The sequence below is a fragment of the Urocampus carinirostris genome, chromosome 11 (assembly GCF_059441175.1).
Source record: "Urocampus carinirostris isolate Australia breed hairy pipefish chromosome 11, RoL_Ucar_1.0, whole genome shotgun sequence".
In the NCBI taxonomy this organism is placed as follows: Eukaryota; Metazoa; Chordata; class Actinopteri; order Syngnathiformes; family Syngnathidae; genus Urocampus; species Urocampus carinirostris.
Window position 1 is genome coordinate 1,585,757 of NC_142359.1, and position 23,582 is coordinate 1,609,338.

Genomic DNA, 23,582 nt, shown 5'->3' on the forward strand with positions numbered 1-23,582 from the left:
CCTGGTTTTCCCCTTTCGCCACTAGATGGCAGTCAAATGCGGCTGTCTCGTCGATGCCTAACCCTGCGCTTCCAAACAAGCACTTGACATTCATCCATCACCATGATTGTGTCCGAATAGCGAATCGATGCCCCCGTTTCTTCGTCAACGTCATCCTCCTCTTGCCACCCGGTCCCTCCCTCTCTCGGTGGCCGCGCAAGTCGCGGAGGAGGTCTCACCTTCTCCGGTGTCCTCTTCTCCGGTGTCCTCCTCTCCGGTCTCCTCTCGCCAGCGACGGCGTCTTCATCCACGAAGACGATGAGCGCGACGGCCAAATGCGTGCTGGCCTTTGCGCTTCTGTGTGGCGGACTGACACGCGCGGGTGAGTGGAAAAAACACGCTCGCCATTCCAAATCTCGAGTTATTTGAGCATCGGTTAGCTTCCCATGCTAACCTCAGCAATGCCTTAGATAGCAGGTTCACAATGACGACAGTGTTCTTCTTCAAAGCTGGCTCATTTAAGATTTTAATTTGAGGAATAGGACCTATGGTATGAGCGTTAATTGGGGTTTGTATGGGTGCTCGAAATCCTTGAATTCTAATGGTGTGTTTACAAGGTTTGATGTTTGATATTGGCATGTTTCCAAGGTCAGGTTTTGGGTTAAGGTTTGTAACCCTAACCCCTGCTTCAAATAAAGATCTTACACCAATTTTGTGGTTCCAAAATGGGATCGAAGCGCAGCACGGCGGCGCGGTGGTTAGCGCATGTGCGGCACAGTTCTGAGGTCATGGGTTCAAATCCAGCTACCAACCTTCCTGTGCGCAGGGTTGGGTAGGGTTACTTTAACTGGATTACTTTCAATGACTTTTGGATGACTCCAATACCAAATCTGCTAAAAAAAGACCAAAGAAACTAAATATAAATAAAATGACTCAATTTTGTGCAGGCTTGGGGAGTAACGGAATACATGGAACGGCAAAAAGCTGTTTGGATTGATTTTCATTTTGTTTCCGTCGCATTTGATGTTCGTTTTGCCGGAGATCAAAGAGATCAAAGCCAGGAGAGAAAGCTTACCACGTGTTGTGAGTCAACATTTGATTCATATTTAGTTTCTTTTGTCTTTTATTAGCATATTTGGTATTGGAGTAATCCAAAAGTCATTGAAAGTTATCAAGTTAAAGTAACCCTACCCAACCCTGCCTGTGCGGAGTTTGCATATTCTCCCCGTGCTTGCGTGGGTTTCCTCCGGGCACTCTGGTTTCCTCCCACATTCCAAAAACATGCATGTCAGGTTGATTGGCCTAACCGAAATCAAATTGTCGCTGTGTGCCCTGCAACCGGCTGGCAACTAGTTCAGGGTGTCCCCTGCCCACTGCCCGGAGATGGCTGGGATGGGCTCCAGCTCCCCCGCGACCCTACTGAGGATAAGCGGTACAGATGATGGATGGATGGATGGATCAAAACTATACTGTAGTTAGAAAATAAAGTTTAAGTTATTTGTATATTCAGCTGAATGTAGGGTTCTGAAATAGGGTTGGGATTTGGGTTTACTGCTAGACCTAGGTGTAGGTTTAAGGGTCTGGAACTAGGTCTGAAGCTCCATGTTAGGGATCTAAACTGAACAAAGGGTTCCAGAATGGGTTAAGAGCCATGGTTACGGTTTGAAATGGCATTAAGTCTAGTAACTAGTGTTTGAGCTCCATGTTAGCGTTTTAAACTAAATGTAGGGTTCTTAAATGGGTTTATAACTCAGGTTACGATTGGAAACCTGGTCAGGGTTAGAAGCATAGCTAGGGTTTAGGCTGCCAGTTGGGTTTTAAACCCATTTTAGTGTTCTAAAATAAGGTTGGGGCTAAAGTTGGGGTTTGAAACTAAGGTTTAGGCTCTCGTTCTTTTGATCTACCCTGGATTCTGTCACGGACCAGGGCGGAAAACAAAATTTAGAACCCAATAGCGTAACGTACTCACAATTTATTAGGGAGAGGAGGAATGCGCGCACACTAGATCCGGGTATCGATGGTCGCGGAAGAAGAGTGAAGTCCAAACAAAAGAGTGGTCAAAGTCAAACGAATCAGGCCAAAAATAAAACGGGATCAAACGCAGGTAAATTCACAGAGTTTAACAGGAGTCTTGCAGAAGTCTCACAGATGCTCAGACAACTAACGGCTCGAAGGACCGCGTTTAAGTACTCCCGAGGAGCAATCAGTCAATGCGTCTCAGCCTGTGTCCATGGGCGGGGCCAATTGGGCGCCGTGGCAACCGCGAAAGAATCCGGCACCACCCGGCTGAGACCAACTGGGCGCCATGGCAACCATGACAGATTCCTTCTTATCCTGGGAAAAAAATGGAAAATTGTCTTTGAAAGTCCTTATAAAGTGGTTGAAGATGGCCATGGACAAAGTGTAGGAACCTTGTTGATTGCAATTAATTTTCTTCGGTGTCTCCAACGACCCCTTAGAATCCTCAGGTGAGCGTGAGAGACGCCTGCCCGACCTTTTGGAGTCAGACCTGCTGCAGGACAGCAGCAAGATGGCCGTTCACCACGACCCCCGCCACCATCATCATCACCATCATCTTCATTATCAGAAAACTGAAATGGAGGTGGAACATGCTGCTGTGGCCGCCCATCATCTGGTTACCATGGTGAGGAGCCGTCTGCTCATCCATCCATCTCTTCTTACATCTATCCGTCTGTCCATCCATCCATTTGAATGTTTTCCATGCAATTTTGTGCGAACCCAGTGACTCGACAATCTAGGCCAGGAGTGTCCAAAGTCCGGCCCGGGGGCCATTTACGGCCCGTGGTCAAATTTTTACTGGCCCTCGGCCTCTGTCATAAAATTAATAATATGTGGCTAGCCAGCAGGGTTGGGTAGGGTTACTTTAACGTGATTTCTTTCAATGACTTTTGGATGACTCCAATAGCAAATATGCTAATAAAAGACAAAAGAAACTAAATATGAATACAATTATGACTCACAACACGTGGTAAGCTTTCTCTCCTGGCTTTGATCTCTTTGATCTCCGGCAAAACGAACATCAAATGCCACAGAAACAAAATGAAAATCCATCCAAACAGCAGCAGCATCATTTTATTCCTATTTCGTTTCTTTTGTCTTTTCTTAGCATATTTGGTATTGGAGTCATCCAAAAGTCATTGAAAGTAATCCAGTTCAAGTAACCCTACCTAACCCTGCTCGCCAGTAATGTTGAAAGCACTTACAATTTTTTTTTCACAGACGAAAATTGTTATTCGGCATACGCCAGGGCGTGTTAACCAATGTTCCCTGTCATTTTCCTTACATGTCTGAGCGTTCACACAAAGTCAGTGACTAACGCTTGAACCAACAGTGAGCAACAGCAATCCCAAGTGTGGCAAGATAATTAAGTATCAAACATGTCCAAAACTTGACATTTTGCTGAGTTTCCGGCAATGCAAAATGATTTTTCTCTTTTGAATGAATTGACTCATGTACTATTGCAAAGGTTGTACGGCCATTTGTTCTTACAATTCTTTCACAAGATATCCATTTCTTTTTATTTCCTGATATATTTTGTCGCATAATATTAACATTTTTGGGGGCTTATTGAGTCGGTTGTAAGATACAGAACTCTACTTAATCACATTTTTGAGTGGAAGTACAATCTTGGCAACAAGATTGACTTGATATCATTGGAAATCATTTGAATGCAACACAAACTTTTTCTTCTTTTTTCCGTGTTTTTTTTCCAGCTTTTTTTTAAATTCCTTTAAAAAAATCTCATTGTGTTTATTTTTTCCGAGCTGTTACTTTTTTCTTTTTGTTCTCTGTTTACTTTTTTCCTACATCTCTTTCTTTTCTTTTTTTCTGGCTTTTTTCCAAAATTTTCCTTTTTTTTCTCTTCCTTTTGTTTCTTTTTTTCTCAGCTTTTCACCAATTTTTCATTTTGGTATTTTTTTCTTTTTGGTTCTATTCCCCCATTCCTTGAAGTCATTGTGTGCATAATTCTACATAATACTTGGTCATGTTGGGATGAAAGAAGCAAAAACAACCCGAAGAGCCGTTTAGGACCCGAAAGAGCCGGTTTCTTTTAGTGAGCCGAGGGCAGTTCCAAAAGGCGCATTTAAGTACCCATAGGAGTAATCAGGAAATGCAGGTCAGACAGTGTCAAGGGGCGGGGCCAGCTGGGCGCCATGACAACCGTGCAGGACATGACAAATGATATGTTATCATTAATAATAAAAGATGATGCACCAAATTATTTAGTAATTAGTCATTTCATATAATTTGCAGGGATCCCTGAAAAACACATAAAAAATAAAATAAGCAGCCGGTTCTCTACTAACTTTACTCAACTTCGTCCTACTTCGACTCGACTTCAAAATACAGCATTTAGGAACCATCGTCAGGGGAACCCGTGTATTTTTACCTTCATGCACTGTCACTTTGACTTAAGTCGCTTCTTAATTAGTCATTTTGAGCCCTGATTTTTGTGCGCTGGCTCGATTTTTTTTTGTGCGCTGAGAATGTATGTGCGAGCAGTGCGCCTTAGAGGGAACATTGCCCTCTCCCAATATGTTCTTTTGCCTTTGCAGTTTTTAGCATTGGATGTGCGAAGGATGAACACAGCTCTTCTGGGTCGGTTCCGTCGAGGTGTGGCGGCCGCACTGGCTGTTCCTGTTGACCTTGTCCACATCAACGCCTTGGATGTGAGATTACGCGCCACTCTCAATCTTTTGGGCGTGCATCCGTAATATTTTTTTGGGATTGCAACAGGAAAAGAAAAACGGCGTGGAGCTCTTCGTGTCCTCCGAGAAGCCGGACGCTTCGGAGCTGCGCCCGGCCTGGGACGTCGTCCAATCTCTGAACGTCGGGGTGCTTCATCGCCAACTGGCGCGATTTGGCATCACCAGAGTCTCCTCCGAGGTACAAAAAAGCCAGATGGTCATTTACATTTGGGTTTAAAGTTAGTACAGTGGAACCTCGGTTTTCGAACGCCTCTCAGTTGGAACAAATGGGAGTCCGACCCAAAATTTCCAGAAATTCTTGCTTCGCTGTTTGGTCAAAATTCGGAGTTCGAACGCCGGTAATGCGTGAGGTGCCATGCTCAGCGGCGTACGGATGTAGATCGCTCTTTTCCTGACCAACTCTTATCGCGTGCGGATGTGCTTCGTTTTGCTTTCGCTTTTAATATACCGGAAATTCCGGACTATAGAGCGCACCTGATTATAAGCCGCACCTACTACATTTCAGGAGAAAAAACGATTTTGTACATACACAAGCCGCACCTGTATATTAGCCGCATGCGCCCGCATTGAAAAAACGCAATAAAACCACAAAATTAACCCTTACCCGATACAGCCCAAAGAACACAGCCGGCAAAATGAACGGAAAATGACCTGCAGAGTCCGGGTGCCCGTTGAAAGTAATCCAAGGAAAAAAGTGTACATTTCCAAAGGTAAGGGTGGGAAAAATATATATCCACTATTGTCGGCCGCGTCCACAAACCCGTCTCACCTTTACTCCGCTTCCCGTCAGCCCGCGTTTGCCCCGCCCCTTCTTTCTCATTTGCTCGTACAAAACATATCAGAATAAGTTTCTAAAATAAATACATTACAAAAATATACAGTTGCAAATACATATTATACACGGTACAAAGAAAGACGGTACACCGAGAGAGGATGTCGAATTTTTGGACTGGCGTGACGTCATCCACTTCGCTACAAGCACCCCTAGGGCATCATGTTCATCTGTTAATAAACAACGGGGTAGACTGCTGGAAGTGTGAATTTCCCTACGGGGATGAATAAAGTATATCTATCTATCTATCTATCTATCTATTTTATTCAGATTTAGTTTCTTTTGTCTTTTATTAGCATATTTGGTATTGGAGTAATCCAAAAGTAATTGAAAGTACCGTAAATTCCGGACTATAGAGCGCACCTGATTATAAGCCGCACCCACCACATTTTGAGAGGATAACCGCTTTTGTACTTGCACAAGCCGCACCTGTATATAAGCCGCATGCGCCCACATTGAAACATGTAACACAATCACAAATTTAACCCAAACCCGACTTTGAGTCCCGCGACTGTAACCGAACTTAAAGTACACAGCCTAAAAACCACAGCTGTCAAAGCGAACAGAAATGATACCGGTACTTAAAGTTTGATGCAGACCTGCAGAGTCCGGGTCCCGTTGAAAATAATCCAAGGAAAAAAAAAATATTTTCTTTCTCATTTGCCCATGCAAAACATATCAGAATAAGTTTCTAAAATAAATACATTACAAAAATATACAGTTGCAAATACATATCATACATGGTTACACATATTTACAAAGAAAGACGGTACACCGAGAGAGTTTTCAAAGCTTTAATAATAATATTATAACTTTCATCCCAAACCGTGCCTGTGAAGGGTAGCAAAACGCTACTAGGAACACGCTCGCAACACAGTAAACATCCCTGTTAAAAAAACATACCGTACTTATAGTAAGCACGGCAAACCGTCCTAATTTCCCCCTTATGACTGACGTCACCAATGTAGTCTTCCTTCAATATGGGAAAGAGACTTTGTCATATTGACGTGGTCCCACGCTCCTTTACTTAAAAATACGCTAGCATCATGCTCGCAAAGTAAGTCCTATATCGGACCGCTCGACTGCGTTTAGCTTGAACGTTGCGTCACGTGCCTTTCTTTTTGCAATTTGCATGATGAGGATATGTCTACGCTAATTTAGAAAAATTACATGAATTGGCCGCATAGCTGAATAAGCCGCAGGGTTGAAAGTTTAGGAAAAAAGTAGCGGCTTGTTGTCCGGAATTTACGGTAGCTGTACGGAGTGTTTTATCCTTTTATTTTTATTTTTACACTTTCATGTTAGCGTCATCTTTCGTACGGAAGATTACAATAACGCGAACGTATGATTAGCCTAGGTTTGCTTTAGTTTACGTTAAACATTCAAGGTAAACATTCAGGGTGTTGGAACGGATTAAAACGATTTACATTATTTTTAATGGGAAAAATGATTTTTGGTGATCGAACAAATCGGTTTTCGAACAGGGTTCTGGAACGGATTATGGTCGAGAACCGAGGTTCTTTATGTTAGCTTTATGTTTACGTTAAACATTCAGGGTGTTGGAACGGATTAAAACGATTTACATTATTTTTAATGGGAAAAATGATTTCGGTGATCAAACAAATCGGTTTTTGAACAGGGTTCTGGAACGGATTATGGTCGAGAACCGAGGTTCTCTATGTTAGCTTTATGTTTACGTTAAACATTCAAGGTAAACATTCAGGGTGTTGGAACGGATTAAAACGATTTACATTATTTTTAATGGGAAAAATGATTTCGGTGATCGAACAAATCAGTTTTCGAACAGGATTCTGGAACGGATTATGGTCGAGAACCGAGGTTCTTTATGTTAGCTTTATGTTTACGTTAAACATTAAGGGTGTTGGAACGGATTAAAACGATTTACATTATTCTTAATGGGAAAAAAGATTTGGGTGCTCGAACAAATCAGTTTTCGAACAGGTTTCTGGAACGGATTATGGTCGAGAACCGAGGTTCCACTGTATTTAAAAATTGTTTTGTAGAACGTCCTCCAGGGGGCACTGCGAGAGCAAACATTGGGACAAGAGGGCCTCTACACCGGTGCGCTGTTCCTCGCCTTCTTCATTATGGCCGTGGTCTGCTTGATGGTAAATGGCAAACACACTCACCCTTTACATGAGTGCAGGGTTCGTACGGGTGCTTGAAATCCTTCAAAATGCTTGTTGTGTTTTCAAGGTCAGGAAAATGGTTGGATTTTGGTTGAAGTGCTTGAAAATGCTTCAAATTGTTTCCAATGCCATGTTTCTTGGCAGTCTGACTATGGATCACGCAATCGATAAAGAACTTTTCTTAGAAAAGTGTGTAAAAATGACACAGATACGCCTGTTCTGGCGGCTTGTCAGTAAAATGTTAAGTGAAGCGTCGCTGCACCCTACTGGTCCAACCCAAGACGACAACTCTATATTAAAACCCGGATTTTTTTGGCCCCGCCCACTGAGAAAAGCTGACTCCCAAACAGCTCCTTTGGTTTTTTTTGATTTTTTTTGTCAATGATGTCACGAAGCGGGCCAGGAAGCAGGAAGTTGGAACTCATTTGCGTTGACGATCTGTCACTTTAATGGAGAAAGAAAAGTTGTCCCACACACAAACGGACCAAAAACAAAACAAAGCAGGCTCAAATGCAGGCAAAACTACAGACTAGGCATTTAACGGGACTAAACAGAACTTGCAGGAATCTCTCAGAATGTTACACCGAAGTGCAACAAAGTCTAACAAGCACAACAAGAATAAACGGGTATCAAACAGGCATGAACAGGTTTTCAACAAGGGTAAACAACGATCTGACAAAGGGCAGTTCCAAAAGGAGCGTTTAAGTACCCATAGAAGTAATCGGGAAATGCAGGTCAGCCGGTGTCAAGGGGCGGGGCCATCTGGGCGCCATGACAACCCTGCAGGACATGACAAATGATATGTTATCATTAATAATAAAAGATGATGCACCAAATTATTTAGTAATCAGTCATTTCATATAATTTGCAGGGGATCCCTGAAAAACACATAAAATATAAAATATTCACAGACCTACCATTTTTTGGGGGGGAAAATACAAATAAATTTGACCTTTTTACAGCCTGAACAGATTTAAAGTAGAACAACTGCACCAAATCCCTGAAAATGCAATAAAAATAACTCTTTAGTGCTATAATTAAATGATAACATGCACAAAAAACCTTTTTCAATACTATTCTCATTAATTGAATCACAACATGTATATTTAAATTAGAAAAAGCAAAACATTAGCAGTCGATTGAAAGATTGAATGCTCTCTGCTTCCGAGCAATTCATATCATTCAAATGAGTCAAAATTTGGCTCTTTTTTTCTGTTTTTATACACATAGTACTTTTTTTCTTGCCTTCCATATTGACCCACATTATTAGCCAAGACCTGTAGAGCCCTTTTCCTGTTTGGGGACAGCGAAAATAACACAAAGTAAGTGCTAGCAGCAAGATATTATTATTCTTTTGGTCATCAAAGTCAAGTCATTTTTATTTGTGACGCCCTTAATCACAAAGAGACTCAAAGGGCTGCACTGGTTATTGCACAGACTATTATTTCAGACTATTATGACAGCATCCCCTGATCTGGAACCAACATGAGAGCAAGGAAAATCTCAAAAACCTCAACATGAGGAAAATAAAGAAACCCTGAGAAGGGACAATCTCAAAGGGCTGCACAGACCACAGATAATTGCAAATCACAGACTATTATGACACAACCCCCTGTTCTAAAACCTACATGAGGGCAAGGAAAAACTATAAAAACCTCAACATGAGGAAAATAAAGAAACTTTGAGAAGGGACCGCACATGTGGTATTCCCCTTTAAGGATTACCAGACAGCAAAGGATGTTGCAATTACAAATAATACACAGATATTGTCCGAGAAAAAATATAGGTTTTTCATATGCCATAGAGTAGTCATGTTAATTTGTGACGCCCTTAATCACAAAGAGGCTCAAAGGGCTGCACAGATCAAAGACTATTGCAAACTACAGACTATACCAGCTCAGTAGCCTAGATGGTAGTGTGCCCGCTTTGAGACTGGGAGGTCGCTGGTTCGCGCCTCGACCGAGACATACCTAATTGGTATAATGGTGGCGCCCTCTGGCTGCGGCTGCATCGACTCGCTACAACGGGTCAGGTGTATCAACATTTCGTTCTGTGTACATTGTTACAAAGAATGACAATACAAAGGAAATTATTATTATTATTATTATTATTATTATGACACCATCACCTGATCTAAAACCTACATGAGGGCAAGGAAAAACTCAAAGACCTCAGGATGAGTCAAGTCATTTTTATTTACATAGCCCTTAATCACAAAGAGTCTCAAAGGGCTTCACAGGTTATTACACAGACTATTTTTGTTAGACTATTATGACAGCATCCCCTGATCTGGAACCAACATGAGAGCAAGGAAAAACTCAAAAACCTCAACATGAGGAAAATGAAGAAACCTTGAGAAGGGACCGCACATGTGGTATTCCCCTTTAAGGATTACCAGACAGCAAAGGATGTTGCAATCACAAAAAATACAGAGATATTGTCCACAAAAAGTATAGGTTGTTCATTTGCTATAGAGTAGAAGCAAAAGCGTTCTTTTGATCATCGTTGGATTTCTTCTTTGGAAGGTTTTGTGACAATGGAAAAATTGGCCTTGAATTTTGCCATTTAAATGGCGTACGAACCCTGTGAATGAATGAATAGCGTTGATTATCTCCAGTGTTGGGTAGGGTTACTTTAACTGGATTACACTTAATTACTTTGGGATGACTACATTAACAAATATTCTAATAAAAGACAAAAGAAACTAAATAGGAATAAAATGAGTATATTTTGTGCAGGCTTGGGGAGTAACGGAATACATGGAACGGCAAAAAGCTGTTTGGATTTGTTTTCATTTTGTTTCTGTGGCATTTGATGTTCGTTTTGCCGGAGATCAAAGAGATCAAAGCCAGGAGAGAAAGCTTACCATGTGTTGTTAGTCATCATTTTATTCCTATTTAGTTTCTTTTGTCTTTTCTGAGCATATTTGGTATTGGAGTCATCCAAAAGTCATTGAAAGTACCGTAAGTTCCGGACTATAGAGCGCACCTGATTATAAGCCGCACCCACCACATTTTGAGAGGATAACCGCTTTTCTACTTGCACAAGCCGCACCTGTATATAAGCCGCATGCGCCCACATTGAAACATGTAACACAATCAAAAATTTAACCCAAACCTGATTTTGAGTCCCGCGATTGTAACTGAACTTAAAGTACACAGCCTAAAAACCATAGCTGTCAAAGCGAACAGAAATGATATCGGTACTTAAAGTTTGATGCAGACCTGCAGAGTCCGGGTCCCGTTAAAAGTAATCCAAGGAAAAAAAAAGTATATTTCCAAAGGTAAGGGTGGGAAAAATATATATCCACTATTGTCCGCTGCGTCCACAAACACGTCTCACTTTTACTCCACTTCCCGTGAGCCCTTGTTGTTTTCCCCCCTTCTTTTTGATTCGCCCGTGGAAAACATATGAGAACAAGTCTCTAAAATAAATACATTACAAAAATATACAGTTGCAAATACATAATATACATGGTTACACATATTTACAAAGAAAAACGGTACAAAGCCTTAATAATAATATTATAACTTTCATCCCAAACCGGGCCTGTGAAGGGTAGCAAAACGCTACTAGCAACACTTTCGCAACACAGCAAACGGGTCTGTTAAAAAAAGCTTACCGTACTTGTAGAAATCACGGTAAACCGTTCTCGTCTTCATCCTTATAACAGACTTCATCAAAGTCGTCTTCCCCAGTATGGGAAAGAGATTTAACACGCTAGCAAAGTAACGTTTACGTGCAGTAGCTCTGTTTCCTTCTATATCGGACTGTTCGTTTGCTTTTAGCTTGAAAGCTACGTCATGTGCCTTTCTTTTTGCAATTTGCATGATGAGGATATGTCTACGCTAATTTAATCTGTGCACTAGCTAAGAGGTTGCAGTCTTCCTCGGCGCATCTATTCCACCAGTCTAAATCTTACCTTTTGTACTCGAGCGCCGCTGGCGGCTGTTAGAAAAATGACATAAATCGGCCGCATCACTGAATAAGCCGCAGGGTTGAAGGTTTGGGAAAAAAGTAGCGGCTTATAGTCTGGAATTTACGGTAATCAAGTTAAAGTAACCCTACCCAACCCTGATTATCGTTATGACAAGCAAATCCAACTCCCTTTTTATCGGCAGCTTTTGTATCGACTGAAGAGAAATTCCAACCGGCAGACGAAAGCTGTTCCCCTTCACCTGACCTCACAGGTATCCCTTGAAAACGGTAAGCCGCCATTGGCTGTTGTCCACCTTGACCCGTGGACCGTCTGTGGCAGGTCAAGGCGGCCCCGCCCCCAGCCTGGCAGCCACCAATCCGAGACTCTCGTCCGCTTCCTCCGGCAGAGATCCCGCCCCTGAGGTACGCCACTTTTTGGTTCGTTAGTTTTCGCGTTCATACCTCCTGTTGACGGGCCCTTCGTCGTCTCCCTCTAGCCCCGCCCCTTCCTGTCTCAAGCCGTGCGCCTCCCCCTTCAAAATGAGACCACCGTCAGGACTACAAGAAAGGTGTACTATGTGTGTGCGTGAGTGTCTTATGAATGGGTCAGGGTTGGTACGGGTGCTTGAAATCCTCGAAAATGCTTGCATTTTATTGCTTTCTTTTCAAGGATTGGAAAGTGCTTGATTTTTTTTTTTTTATAGTTGAAGTGCCCTAAAATGCTTGAAATTGTTGCAATGTTTCACAAAAAAATCAGCTTAAAAATGCCCCCGGCACTGCTCTCTGGTGGCTTCGCTTTTGCCATTGCAATTCTTCCCTCCAAACTATGCAGTGTTCATTTGAGCTGTGAAAAGTGATGGGTCCCGGGGACTGGCATGCTCAAAAATCTATGGGTCCCAACAGAGATCTATGGCTCCCCCAAATTTAGTGTTATCGAGGTTGAAATAGTAAATCAGCGACAAATATTTAATATGAATCTATATTTTCATTCAGTTTTAATCATCACAGTTAATTGGTACTACAAAGCAGTTATCACTTTAGATTTTTCAGTTCACAACAATATTGTACATTATACAAAATAATATTGCTGAAATAATTATATGAATCTATATTTTCATTCAGTTTTAATCATCACAGTTAATTGGTAATTCAAAGCAGTTATCACTTCAGATTTTTCAGTTGATATATTCTTCAAAGTTTGCTGTTCCGCCACAGTTGTAATGCCTTCTCAAAGTCCAATCTATTATCCTCCTCATAGCGTCACCAGGAATAAAATTAAGTCCATTTTGGAAGAAAAGTCCTTATTTTGCCTAGGAGTATTATTTCGTTTATTTTCTTTCGCCGAGTCGTTCGCTTCAACACACGTGTTTTCCTTGCCTCCCGTGGTTTCCTAGCAGTCCCCAACTGCTATTTAGGGTCAAAAAAAACATAGTGCCAGAAAACATCCATAAATGATTCACTCGGAAAGAGGGAAATTATAACTTAAGCGGCTGTCGTGAATTCATAATCCCAAAGGTGAGAACCACTAGGAAAAGTATGTGTGCGTCTGTGTGCGGAGTCAAACTTTGGAACAATTTATAAGAAGAGATTAAACAATGTCCAATGATTCACGCGTTCAAATTTAAATACAAAAAAACATTCCTGGCGGAATACAGAGATGAAGAAAATGAGTGAAACGAGAGATTGGGAATAGTGCGTCTAGAACTACGGTTAACTTTGGTGTTATTGTTGCTATTGTTATATCATAACTGTTATTATTAATATTATTACTAGGGAAGACCAAGGAGTAGGGAATATAAGCATTTGCTTCTTACGACCCCTTTTCGAACATATTATGTCACATTATTTTGTTGTTGAGTGATTGTTTTTGTCCTGTTTTTATTTTAATGTTCGAATAAAGTTTTCATTCATTCATTCAATGTGTGTGCTGGAGACTAGCCAAACGCCATTCTCAAAACATCTGCCGAAAACCGACTCTAGTGTCGCTCTCAGACGCGGATCCAACGTGTCGCTGGTCCTGGACACGTTACCACCGGTTTGCGTCGCCATGGCGATGCCGGCACAAGAGGAAGTGAGCCGGCAGTACCTGATGGCGGCCGGGCGTCCCCTCACTCCGCCACGACTTTGCGAGGCCGCAGAGGACGCCAACGCGCTGCATGCCGAGTTCGCCGTGAGTGGTTCGATTCCTTTTAACCAGGGGGACCTACACGGCCCTGCAACGGCATTTTTCAGACCCTCTAGACCAGGGGTGTCAAACTCATTTCAACTCAGGGGCCACACGATAGAACAAACATTCTGTCGGGGGCCGGACTAGTAGATTCAAGAGAAGAAAAAAAAAGAACTAAGAGAAAGAGGAAGGGAAAAGGAGAAAGAGGGAGAGAGCGTGAGAAACAAAAGATAAAAAGTTGTGAGAGAGGGGGAAAAGAAAGGGAGAGGAAGAAAGAAATCCAAAGAGAAATGGAAAGACAGAAGGAGAGAAAAGAGAAAAGAAAGCGCAAAGGGTAGGAAGAGAGAAAGAGAAAAGAGAGAAAAGGAAAAAGGAAGTTAGAGCAAAAGAAGTTAAAAAGACACAGAGAGAGAAAGAGACAAAGAGCAACAAAAGAAGAGAAAAAGAGAGACGCAGAGAGTGAAGGGGCCAAGACAGAGAGTGGGAGAAAAAGGGTGGAAAAGAAAGAGAGAGAGAGAGAGAGAGAGAGGAATAAATACAAGTACAGTGTCTTTGTGAGGCTTCGGCAACATCAAGTTGACATATTTCAACCTGCAGCTTGTTTTTCTCTTGCGCTTCTCTGAGTGTTGTCTCGCGGGCCGGATTCAATATTCAATCCCTTAGCAGGCAGGATCATGATCTCCTCGTCTTTGCATTTCCAGGAGATCCCCATGAACTTCACGGAGCCCAACCAATTGGACGTTCCTAACCATGGAAGCAAGAACCGCTACAAGACCATCCTGCCAAGTGAGTCCAGCTGGCACCAGACGAATGTGCCTAATGTTTTCTGTCCGATTGGAAGAAGGTCAAATATTCCCTGAAATTGTTCCTTCTAGATGTCGGCTCCAGAGTCGTGCTGCAAACGGGAAGAAACGGTGACCCGCTCTCCTCTTACATCAATGCCAACTACATCCGGGTTGGTTTTCTTGCGTGCACTTGCATTTGTATGAAGCCAAAGGGTTCCTGACGATCAGGGTTATGAAATGAAATGAAATGATCTGCATTTCTATAGCGCTTTTCAAGTCAAGACTTCCCAAAGCGCTTTACAGTGTGCTTCACATTTCCCAATAGCGGCCGTGCAGCCATGTAAGGCGCTAACCTGCTTATTGGGGGCGTTAGGGGTTCAGTGTCTTACCCAAGGACACTTCCACATGTAACACGGAGGAGCCGGGATTCGAACTGCGATCTCTTGAACCCAAGACGAGCGCTCTACCTCCTGAGCCACTGGGTCGGGTTACTTGAACTGGATTACTTTCAATGACTTTTGGATGACTCCACTACCAAATATGCTAATAAAAGACAAAAGAAACTAAATAGGAATAAAATTACTACATTTTGTGCGGGCTTGGAATATGTGGAATGGCAAAAATGATGTTGACAAGCTGTTTGGATTGATTTTCATTTTGTTTCTGTGGCATTCTATGTTCGTTTTGCCGGAGATCAAAGAGATCAAAGCCAGGAGAGAAAGCTTACCACGTGTTGTGAGTCATCATTTTATTCCTATTTAGTTTCTTTTGTCTTTTATGAGCATATTTGGTATTGGAGTCATCCAAAAGTCATTGAAAGTAATCCAGTTCAAGTAACCCTACCCAACCCTGCTGACGATCCTCGAAAGGTCTTAAAAGGCATTATTTTAAAAATTGGGCGTTCGTTGGCATTTATGTCTTAAATCCAATTTTGGAAAGTCTTCAAAATGTCAACATATTCATGAGATTTTATTTTTTGGTATATACCGGCACAGACGTAGGCTATTTGAATTTTTCTCATTAGCATTTACAGTATTTGTTTATAAATGGGCCTTTTCATCCATCCATCCATCCATCCATTATCTGCACCGCTTATCCTCAGTAGGGTCGCGGGCAATGTTCCCTGTCATTTTCCTTAGGGGTCTGAGCGTTCACACAAAGTCGGTGAGCAACGCTTGAAACAACAGTGAGCAACCATAATCCCAAGTGTGGCAAGATAATTCATGATCAAACATGTCCAAAACTTGACATCAAGTTACATTTTGCTGAGTTTCCGGCAATGCAAAATTGTTTTTCACTTTTGAATGAATTGACTCATGTACGATTGCAAAGGTTGTACGGCCTACAAATTATTTGACAAGATTTCCATTTCTTTTATTCCTGGTATCTTTTGTCGCATAATAATAACATTTTTGGGGGCTTATTGAGTCAGTTGCACAATACACAACTGTATTTAATCACATTTTTTAGTGGAAGTACAATCTTGGCAACAAGATTGACTTGGTATCATTGGAAATGATTTGAATGCAACACAACTTTTTCTTCTTTTTCCCTGTTTTTTTTCAATTTTTTTTTATTCCTTTAAAAATATCTGATTGTGTTTATTTTTTCTTAGCTGTTACTTTTTTCTTTTTGTTCTCTATTTACTTTTTTCCTTTATTCCTTTCTTTTCTTTTTTTCTTGCTTCTTTTCTGAATTTTTCCTTCTTTTTTCCCTCTTCCTTTTGTTTCTTTTTTTTCTCAGCTATTCACTCCTTTTTCATTTTGGTATTTTTTTCTTTTTTGTTCTATTTCCCCCCCTTCTTTTAAGTCATTTTGTGCATAATTTTATATAATATTTGGTCATGTTGTTCTCCATTTACTTTTTTCCTTTGTTTCTTTTTCTTTTCTTTTTTTCTGGCTTTTTCTGAATTTTTTCTTCTTTTTTCTCTTCCTTTTGTTTCTTTTTTTCTCAGCTTTTCACTACTTTTTCATTTTGGTATTTTTTTTCTTTTTTGTTCTATTCCCCCCTTCCTTTAAGTCATTTTGTGCATAATTTTACATAATATTTGGTCGTATAGGGATAAAAAAGCAAAAACACCCTGAAGAGCCGTTTAGGACCCGAAAGAGCTGGTTCCTTTTAGTGAGCCGAGCCAAAGTAGCCAGTTCTCAAAAAACTCTACAGAAGGAAGAGAAAAAAAGAAGGAAAATTTCAGAAAAAAACCCCAGAAAAAAACGAAGGAAAAAAGTAAATAGAGAACAAAAAGAAAAAAAGTAACAGCTAGGAAAAAATAAACACAATGAGATATTTTTAAAGGAATTAAAAAAATTGAAATAAACAGGGAAAAAGAAGAATCGACACTAAGAGAATGGAATCGATTTCAGGGTTACGGCGGCCGGGAAAAGGCTTTCATCGCCACTCAGGGTCCGATGGTGAACACGGTGGAGGACTTCTGGCTCATGGCCTGGCAAGAAGCGGCTCCTGCTATCGTCATGATCACCAAACTCCAGGAGAAGCAGGAGGTTTGTGCCACTCGCACTCGATGTTGCTACCGATCACTTTTCTCCAAAACGACTATTAGGGCTGCACGATGTCGGGAAAAGAAACAAATGCATCGCAATTTCGGTGCCATTTTCATAGTGATATGCAACGTAACATAGAGATGATGTCATTACCGACTGAGAGTATACGGCTGAAACAAAATAACGATTATAAATCTACAAATAAAACCAGAAAACGTCTTGGGCGGGACCTAGAAATGGAGAGGTAAATTTTTGAGGCGTCTGAACCAAAATGGATATGGAGTGTCTGCTAAGTGTGGGTTTGCAAGCTCTCAAGATTATGCAAGGCGGCCTCGGGGTTTGTACAGTGCTTGAAATCCTTGAAAATGCTTGAATTTTAAGGTTTTCAAGGTCAGGAAAATCCTTAGATCTTGGGTAAAGTGTTTAGAATGGTTGCCATTGCCATGTTTCTTGTCAGTCCGACTCTATAGACCACGCAGTAAATGGAGGAAAAATAAAAGAAAGTCTGTGAAAATGACGCCAACATGCATGTTCTTGTGGCACCCTAGAGGACAGCTCTATTGAGAAAAAAACAGCTTTTTAGGCACGGCTCACAGAGCTTCCAAACGCCCCGACAGATTTTTTTTTTTAAATGCGACATTTTCAATAATGAAACATGATGCTCCAATTTGTTCTGTATTGAGTAATTTCATTTGTTTTGCAGGGGATTCCTGAAAAACACATAAAATCTAAATTGAAATATCACACATCTCCAAATAAAACGTTTAAAATACAACAAAAAATCCCTAAAAATGCGGAACAACAAAAAAAAAATATTGACTCTTTAGTGATATAAATAAATGATGAAGTTACAATTCTATTTTAACTTATTTAGACACAGATCCTCTGGAAAAACACGCACAAAATATCTCATCTCATCTCATCAGCTGCCCCGCTTATCCTCAGTAGGGTCGCGGGGATGCTGGAGCCCATCCCAGCAATCATCGGGCAGTGGGGACACCCTGGACTAGTTGCCAGCCTATCGCAGGGCACACGGGGACAGACAACTCACTCGCTCAGTCACACCTAGGGACAATTTGGACCGGCCAATTCACCTGAAGTGCATGTTTTTTTTGGAATGTGGGAGGAAACGGGAGTGCCCGGAGAAAACCCACGCAAGCACGGGGAGAACATGCAAACTCCGCACTGTAAGGCCGGGAGCTGGATTTGAACCCACTCAGGAGGTTCCCACGACCTCAGAACTGTGCCGCACACGCGCTAACCACTGCGCCGCCGTGCTGCCCCGCACAAAATATATGAATTTAAAAAGGTAAAACAAAAAGCAAAACATCAGCAGTCCATCAATATCATTAAAATTAGTCTAATTTGGCTAATTTTTCTTCTTTTTATATATACAGTACTCTCTTTTTATGTCTAGTACTCAATTATTACCCATCACCTATAGAGCCTTTTTTGTTTGTAAACAAGAGTGGCCTAGTTAATTGTTGAGGCAGAACGGCAGAATTCATGTCAGTCTATTGTCATGTCCTGCACGGTTGTCATAGCGCCCATCTGGCCCCGCCCCTTGAGACCGGCTGACCTGCATTTCCTGATTACTCCTATGGGTACTTAAACGCGCCGGGAAAGCGTGTTCGGCCACGTTTAAAATCGGTCTCGCTCCGCAGAAGTGCGTCCTCTACTGGCCGGAGAAGCGCGGCATCTACGGAAGAGTGGAAGTGGAAGTCCACGACGTGCAAGAGCGACAGCACTACACGGTTCGAAGCATGACGCTCAAGGTAAATCTCATCTCATTATCTGCATCACTTATCCTCAGTAGGGTCGCGGGGGTGCTGGAGCCCATCCCAGCAATCATCGGGCAGTGGGCAGGGGACACCCTGAACTGGTTGCCAGCCAATCGCAGGGCACACAGGGACAGACAACTCACTCGCTCATTCACACCTAGGGACAATTTGGACCGACCAATCCACCTGAAATGCATGTCTTTGGAATGTGGGAGGAAACCGGAGTGCCCGGGGGAAACCCACGCAAGCACGGGGAGAACATACAAACTCCGCACAGGAATTCCGGTAGCTGGATTTGAACCCATACAGGAGGTTCCCAAGACCTTAGAACTGTGCCGCACACGCGCTAACCACTGCGCCGCCGTGCTGCCCAAAGGGGAAAATAACATTCCCTTATTCATCTGATCATGTGATTCTTAACCTTTCGGGAGTCGAAGGACGCCATTTTCTGTTAAAGAACGACATGATGGTGAGCACGAGCCGGCTGGGCAGATTGCAGCCGATGATTTTTTGGGCGGTGTTGAGAAACAGGCCTCTCTATCAGTGTCTGAAACACATGACGAAAAGTTAGCAGACAGCAGGAAGCCATAAAGTTGCCTGCCCCATTTTGAAACGCAATAAGACGACTCATCGCAAAAAAAAAAAAAACATTGCAAAGTATTAATGATTGATAATCAGAAGATAAAACAGAACAACACTTTAAAATTAAGTTTATTATAAATCTATTCATTGAATGTATATGATATCGCTGTTTTCCAACTGCCATGAGTATGTACCTGTATTGACTTCATTCATGCAATGTTTGCTACAAGCTACGTGAACTCCTCTTTCAACGATGCTATTAATGTACCTTTACGTTTTGGAGCGTCATCCATTTTGTTAGCTTCTTTTGAATCTTTCTTCTGGGGCTGAGGTTTTGGCTTGATTCCTAACCACCTCTCCATTTTTCTTGTGTTCTCTGTGCGACTACTTTGGAAAATGATATGCAAATGCACGACCTTATAAGGCTCGGGAAAGTCCGAAAGAAGGAGGTTATTCGATGCAGGCTTCTGATTGGCTGCCGAGTATGCAAATTGCCAAAAGAACCCAAATTTCCAAACCGAACGAAGATTTCGAAATCGGAATAAAGCAAACGCTTTTTTTTTTTTTTTATTTAAAAAAAGTTGTCGGCCACCCGGGCGGGTTGTGCAAGTTGTACGCCCGCTGTAAAAGATGCACGCCCCGGGCCTCCGGGAAGACTTTATTTCAAACACCGCCTCTAGTAATTGATGCTGACCACTGCCGACTTGTTGGGGATGGGGAAGATGCGATGGACTGGTTGCAAGACCCCAGCTGCTCAGCGCAATCCCTAAATACCGTCTCCAGTACTTTCAAAAATAAATAATAATAAATTAAAAGGAATATAATACATAAATACCCAATGTAACGTGTCGATATAGAGTGTTTAAATAGTGCTGCATCAAATCCACACTGTAATAAAAAGAAGGTAATATGCAAATGTGGGGGTGTGGTTTAATGCAGGCTTTTACTCCCCCGGGTGGAGTTAAAGAGCCTCATGGCATGAGGAACAAATGATCTCCTCAGTCTGTCCGTGGAACAAGACTGTGACAGCAGTCTGTCGCTGAAGCTGCTCTTCTGTCTGGAGATGATGCTGTGTAGCGGATGTGATGAATTGTTGTCTCGCGGGCCGGATTCAATCCCTTAGCGTGCCTGATCTGGCCCGCGGGCCGCCTGTTTCACACCTGTGCCTTACAGCATGAATTTGTGGAAATATTTAAGGTCCCACAGCGCAACTTTGCTTGAGAAACACTCATCTTTTCAATGCTTTTTGGGTCAGGGCTGCTTTTGGGTCGTGTAGGGTTTCTGGTTTTCGGATATGTCGGCAGCTGCGCTCACTCGAATTTGTGTTTAAGAAGTCTTTGAGGTTGAGAATTCCGACCTCGCGCCCGGTGTGTTTTTTTTTCTGACTGGCAGGACAAACGCGGTAACGGAACACGCACGCTGCATCATTTCTGGTTCACCTCCTGGCCGGACCACAAGACGCCCGACGCTACCTTGCCGCTGCTGCAGTTGATGGACGGCGTAGAAACGGCGGTGGGGGCCAACCCGGGCCCCGTTATCGTCCACTGCAGGTAACTTCAGGCCCTTTAATGTTTGACAAGGCGTGGTGTGGCGGGAGTATTGACTTTAAACCGACTCTCGCGTTTGCCAATCCCGTAGCGCCGGGATCGGACGCACCGGCTGCTTCATCGCCGCCAGTGTTGGGACGCGGCAGCTCCGGGCGGAGGGAATCGTGGACGTGCTGGCCATCACTTGCCGCCTGCGACTAGACAGGTGACCACCCGTACGACGGACAGAAATACCCTCATTTCATACGTTAGGGTTTTATTCATAGATTTTAGTTCGGCTTTTAACACTATCATTCCTTCTAAACTGCATTTTAAACATCTTCATGACCTCAATTTTCCCGTTTTACTTTCAAAATGGATTTTAGATTTCCTTCTTAATAGAGAACAGTCCGTTCGCATTGGTGAGAAAGATTCATGTTCTATTGTCCTCAACACTGGTACGCCTCAGGGCTGTCCATTGTCTCCAACTTTGTTTTCCCTATTCACACATGATTGTCAACCCAATTCTGACCATTCACTATTCGCTAAATATGCAGACGACACCACGGTTACTGGCTTTATTTCAAATGGAGACGAAACTGAATACCGAGCAGAAATGGATTCACTTCCCACCTGGTGTCATGAGAGTAATCTGTTATTGAATGTAGGTAAAACTAAGGAGATGATAATAGATTTCCGTACTAAGCCTCCCCCGCATGTGCCACTGTCAATGAATGGTAGTGAGGTGGAACTGGTCCATTCATTCAAGTTTCTGGGTACTTACTTGTCAGCCGACCTCACATGGACTGTCGATGCTACTTATATTCTAAAGTCAGCCAGACAAAGGCTCTACTTCTTTCGTCAACTCAAATCATTCGGAAACCGTCAATCCACTCTAGTCAATTTTTATCGTGCTATCATTGAATCCGTTTCAACTAGGAGAGAGAGAGAAATAAACACAAGTACAGTGTCTTTGTTCGAGGCACCTGGCTTTGGCAACATCAAGATGACATATTTCAACCTGCAGCTTGTTTTTTTCTTGCGCTTCTCTGAGTGTTGTCTCGCGGGCGGGCCGGATTCAATCACTTAGCGGGCCTGATCCGGCCGCCTGTCTGACACCTGTGCTCTACACAGTCTCCTTTTATAATAAGTTGTGCCGGGTTCCTGCCTTTCCTCCAGAAGTCCAGTATCAGTTCTTTTGTTTTTGCGGTGTTCAGTATGACAAAACAAAAGTTATTATTACACCCGTTACATTTAAATTCATATATCTTTGAAAATATGATTCTATTCCCCGCCAGAATTTTTCAAGATATTGGAAATACTGTCTCTTCCGATCGCAACTGCAATGAAAACTAGACAATTCCTGCGGCAATTGTAAGAGTTGTGATGGATCTGGAAGATGATCCCGGGATGTATATATAACCCCGGTTGTTAGCATTTTGAGTTAGCATAATGTTTTTAACTCCGAGAGATGTTTCTGTCATTTTTGACTTGGTTCTGTGGGGGGATCCCCCCCCCTGGTACTGGCAAGTTTATTTCAGATGGGCCCATAATCGTTAGCAACAAGGGTATGCCTTCTGGAGGTCTAAAAAAAAACACATTCATGGTAATAACACAGTAAAAACACTGTTATTACACTTTGAACTTTTTTTAAATGGGCTCATTCAAAAGGAATGGGCCGTTTGATTTGAATTGGCCCATACTGAATGCATTGAGCCCAATCATTTTGTCATTCGTTAGCATGTCTCCATTAGCATAATTTTCTAGCATGAAGCAGTTAGCATTTAGCCGTTAGCATCACTTTTTAACATGTATCCATTAGCATAACTCATTAAATGAGGCCATTAGCATAATTTGTAAATATGAATTCGTGAAAATATTGCCATTACCAAAATTTTTTAGCATGAAAAAGTTAGCTTACAGCACTTTGCAATGTAGTCGTGCCTTGCTGGAGCCATCACAACTAACAACAAAGGTGAAATATCAGCACTCCAAAACAGTCAAAGCTCTTCCTTGTTTGACCCCCTCTAGGGGCGGGATGATCCAGACGGCGGAGCAGTACCAGTTTGTCCATCACACCCTAAACCACTACCGTTCTCCGAGGCATCGCCGCGGCGACCGGCCGGCCTAACACGGACGGGTACACGACAGATGAGCTTTATTTCGATTTTCGATGGAATCTTTTGAAAAAAATAGTCGATGTGCTAAAAGGTTTTGCAAAGTGTTGAAAAGGTGGCTTTTAGTTGTCGTTTTTTTATATAAATAAACAATTTGTTAAAGAGTGAATTCTTCGTGTACATTCCGCGGGTCCTCAAGTTGTCCAATTGACTCCAAATAGAATAGAATAGAATAGAATATACCTTTATTGTCATTGTTACAACATGGGTTGAATATATTGTGACAACGAAATTGGACGTGGCACTCCAGGACCACATTTTACAGTGAGGATAAAGAAAACAAAGAGATAAAGGATTCGATAGTGTATGAGGGGGTGAGGGACAGACAGAGAGGGCCGGATCCAACTAGATGTTTGATGTTACTGTACTCGCGGCCCAGTGTTTTTTCCCCTGGTTGCTCAGTCCACGTATTGAATGAATTCGGGAAGTACAGTCCTCAAGCATGCCTGAATAA

The 23,582-nt window shown here is 42.3% G+C and overlaps 1 protein-coding gene across 1 annotated transcript; it reads left to right on the top strand.

Moving 5' to 3' along the window:
* Positions 1 to 32: 32 nt before the first annotated feature.
* ptprr (protein tyrosine phosphatase receptor type R) lies at positions 33 to 23,237 on the top strand. Its single transcript, XM_088348263.1, has 16 exons — positions 33 to 361; positions 2,439 to 2,623; positions 4,557 to 4,670; positions 4,738 to 4,887; positions 7,566 to 7,670; positions 11,813 to 11,881; positions 11,950 to 12,032; positions 12,107 to 12,178; positions 13,602 to 13,779; positions 14,478 to 14,562; positions 14,652 to 14,731; positions 16,925 to 17,062; positions 18,727 to 18,837; positions 20,818 to 20,975; positions 21,064 to 21,177; positions 22,983 to 23,237. Exons 1-16 carry the CDS (start codon positions 298 to 300, stop codon positions 23,080 to 23,082), a joined length of 1,806 nt encoding a protein of 601 aa, XP_088204389.1. The 5' UTR covers positions 33 to 297; the 3' UTR covers positions 23,083 to 23,237.
* Positions 23,238 to 23,582: the final 345 nt, after the last annotated feature.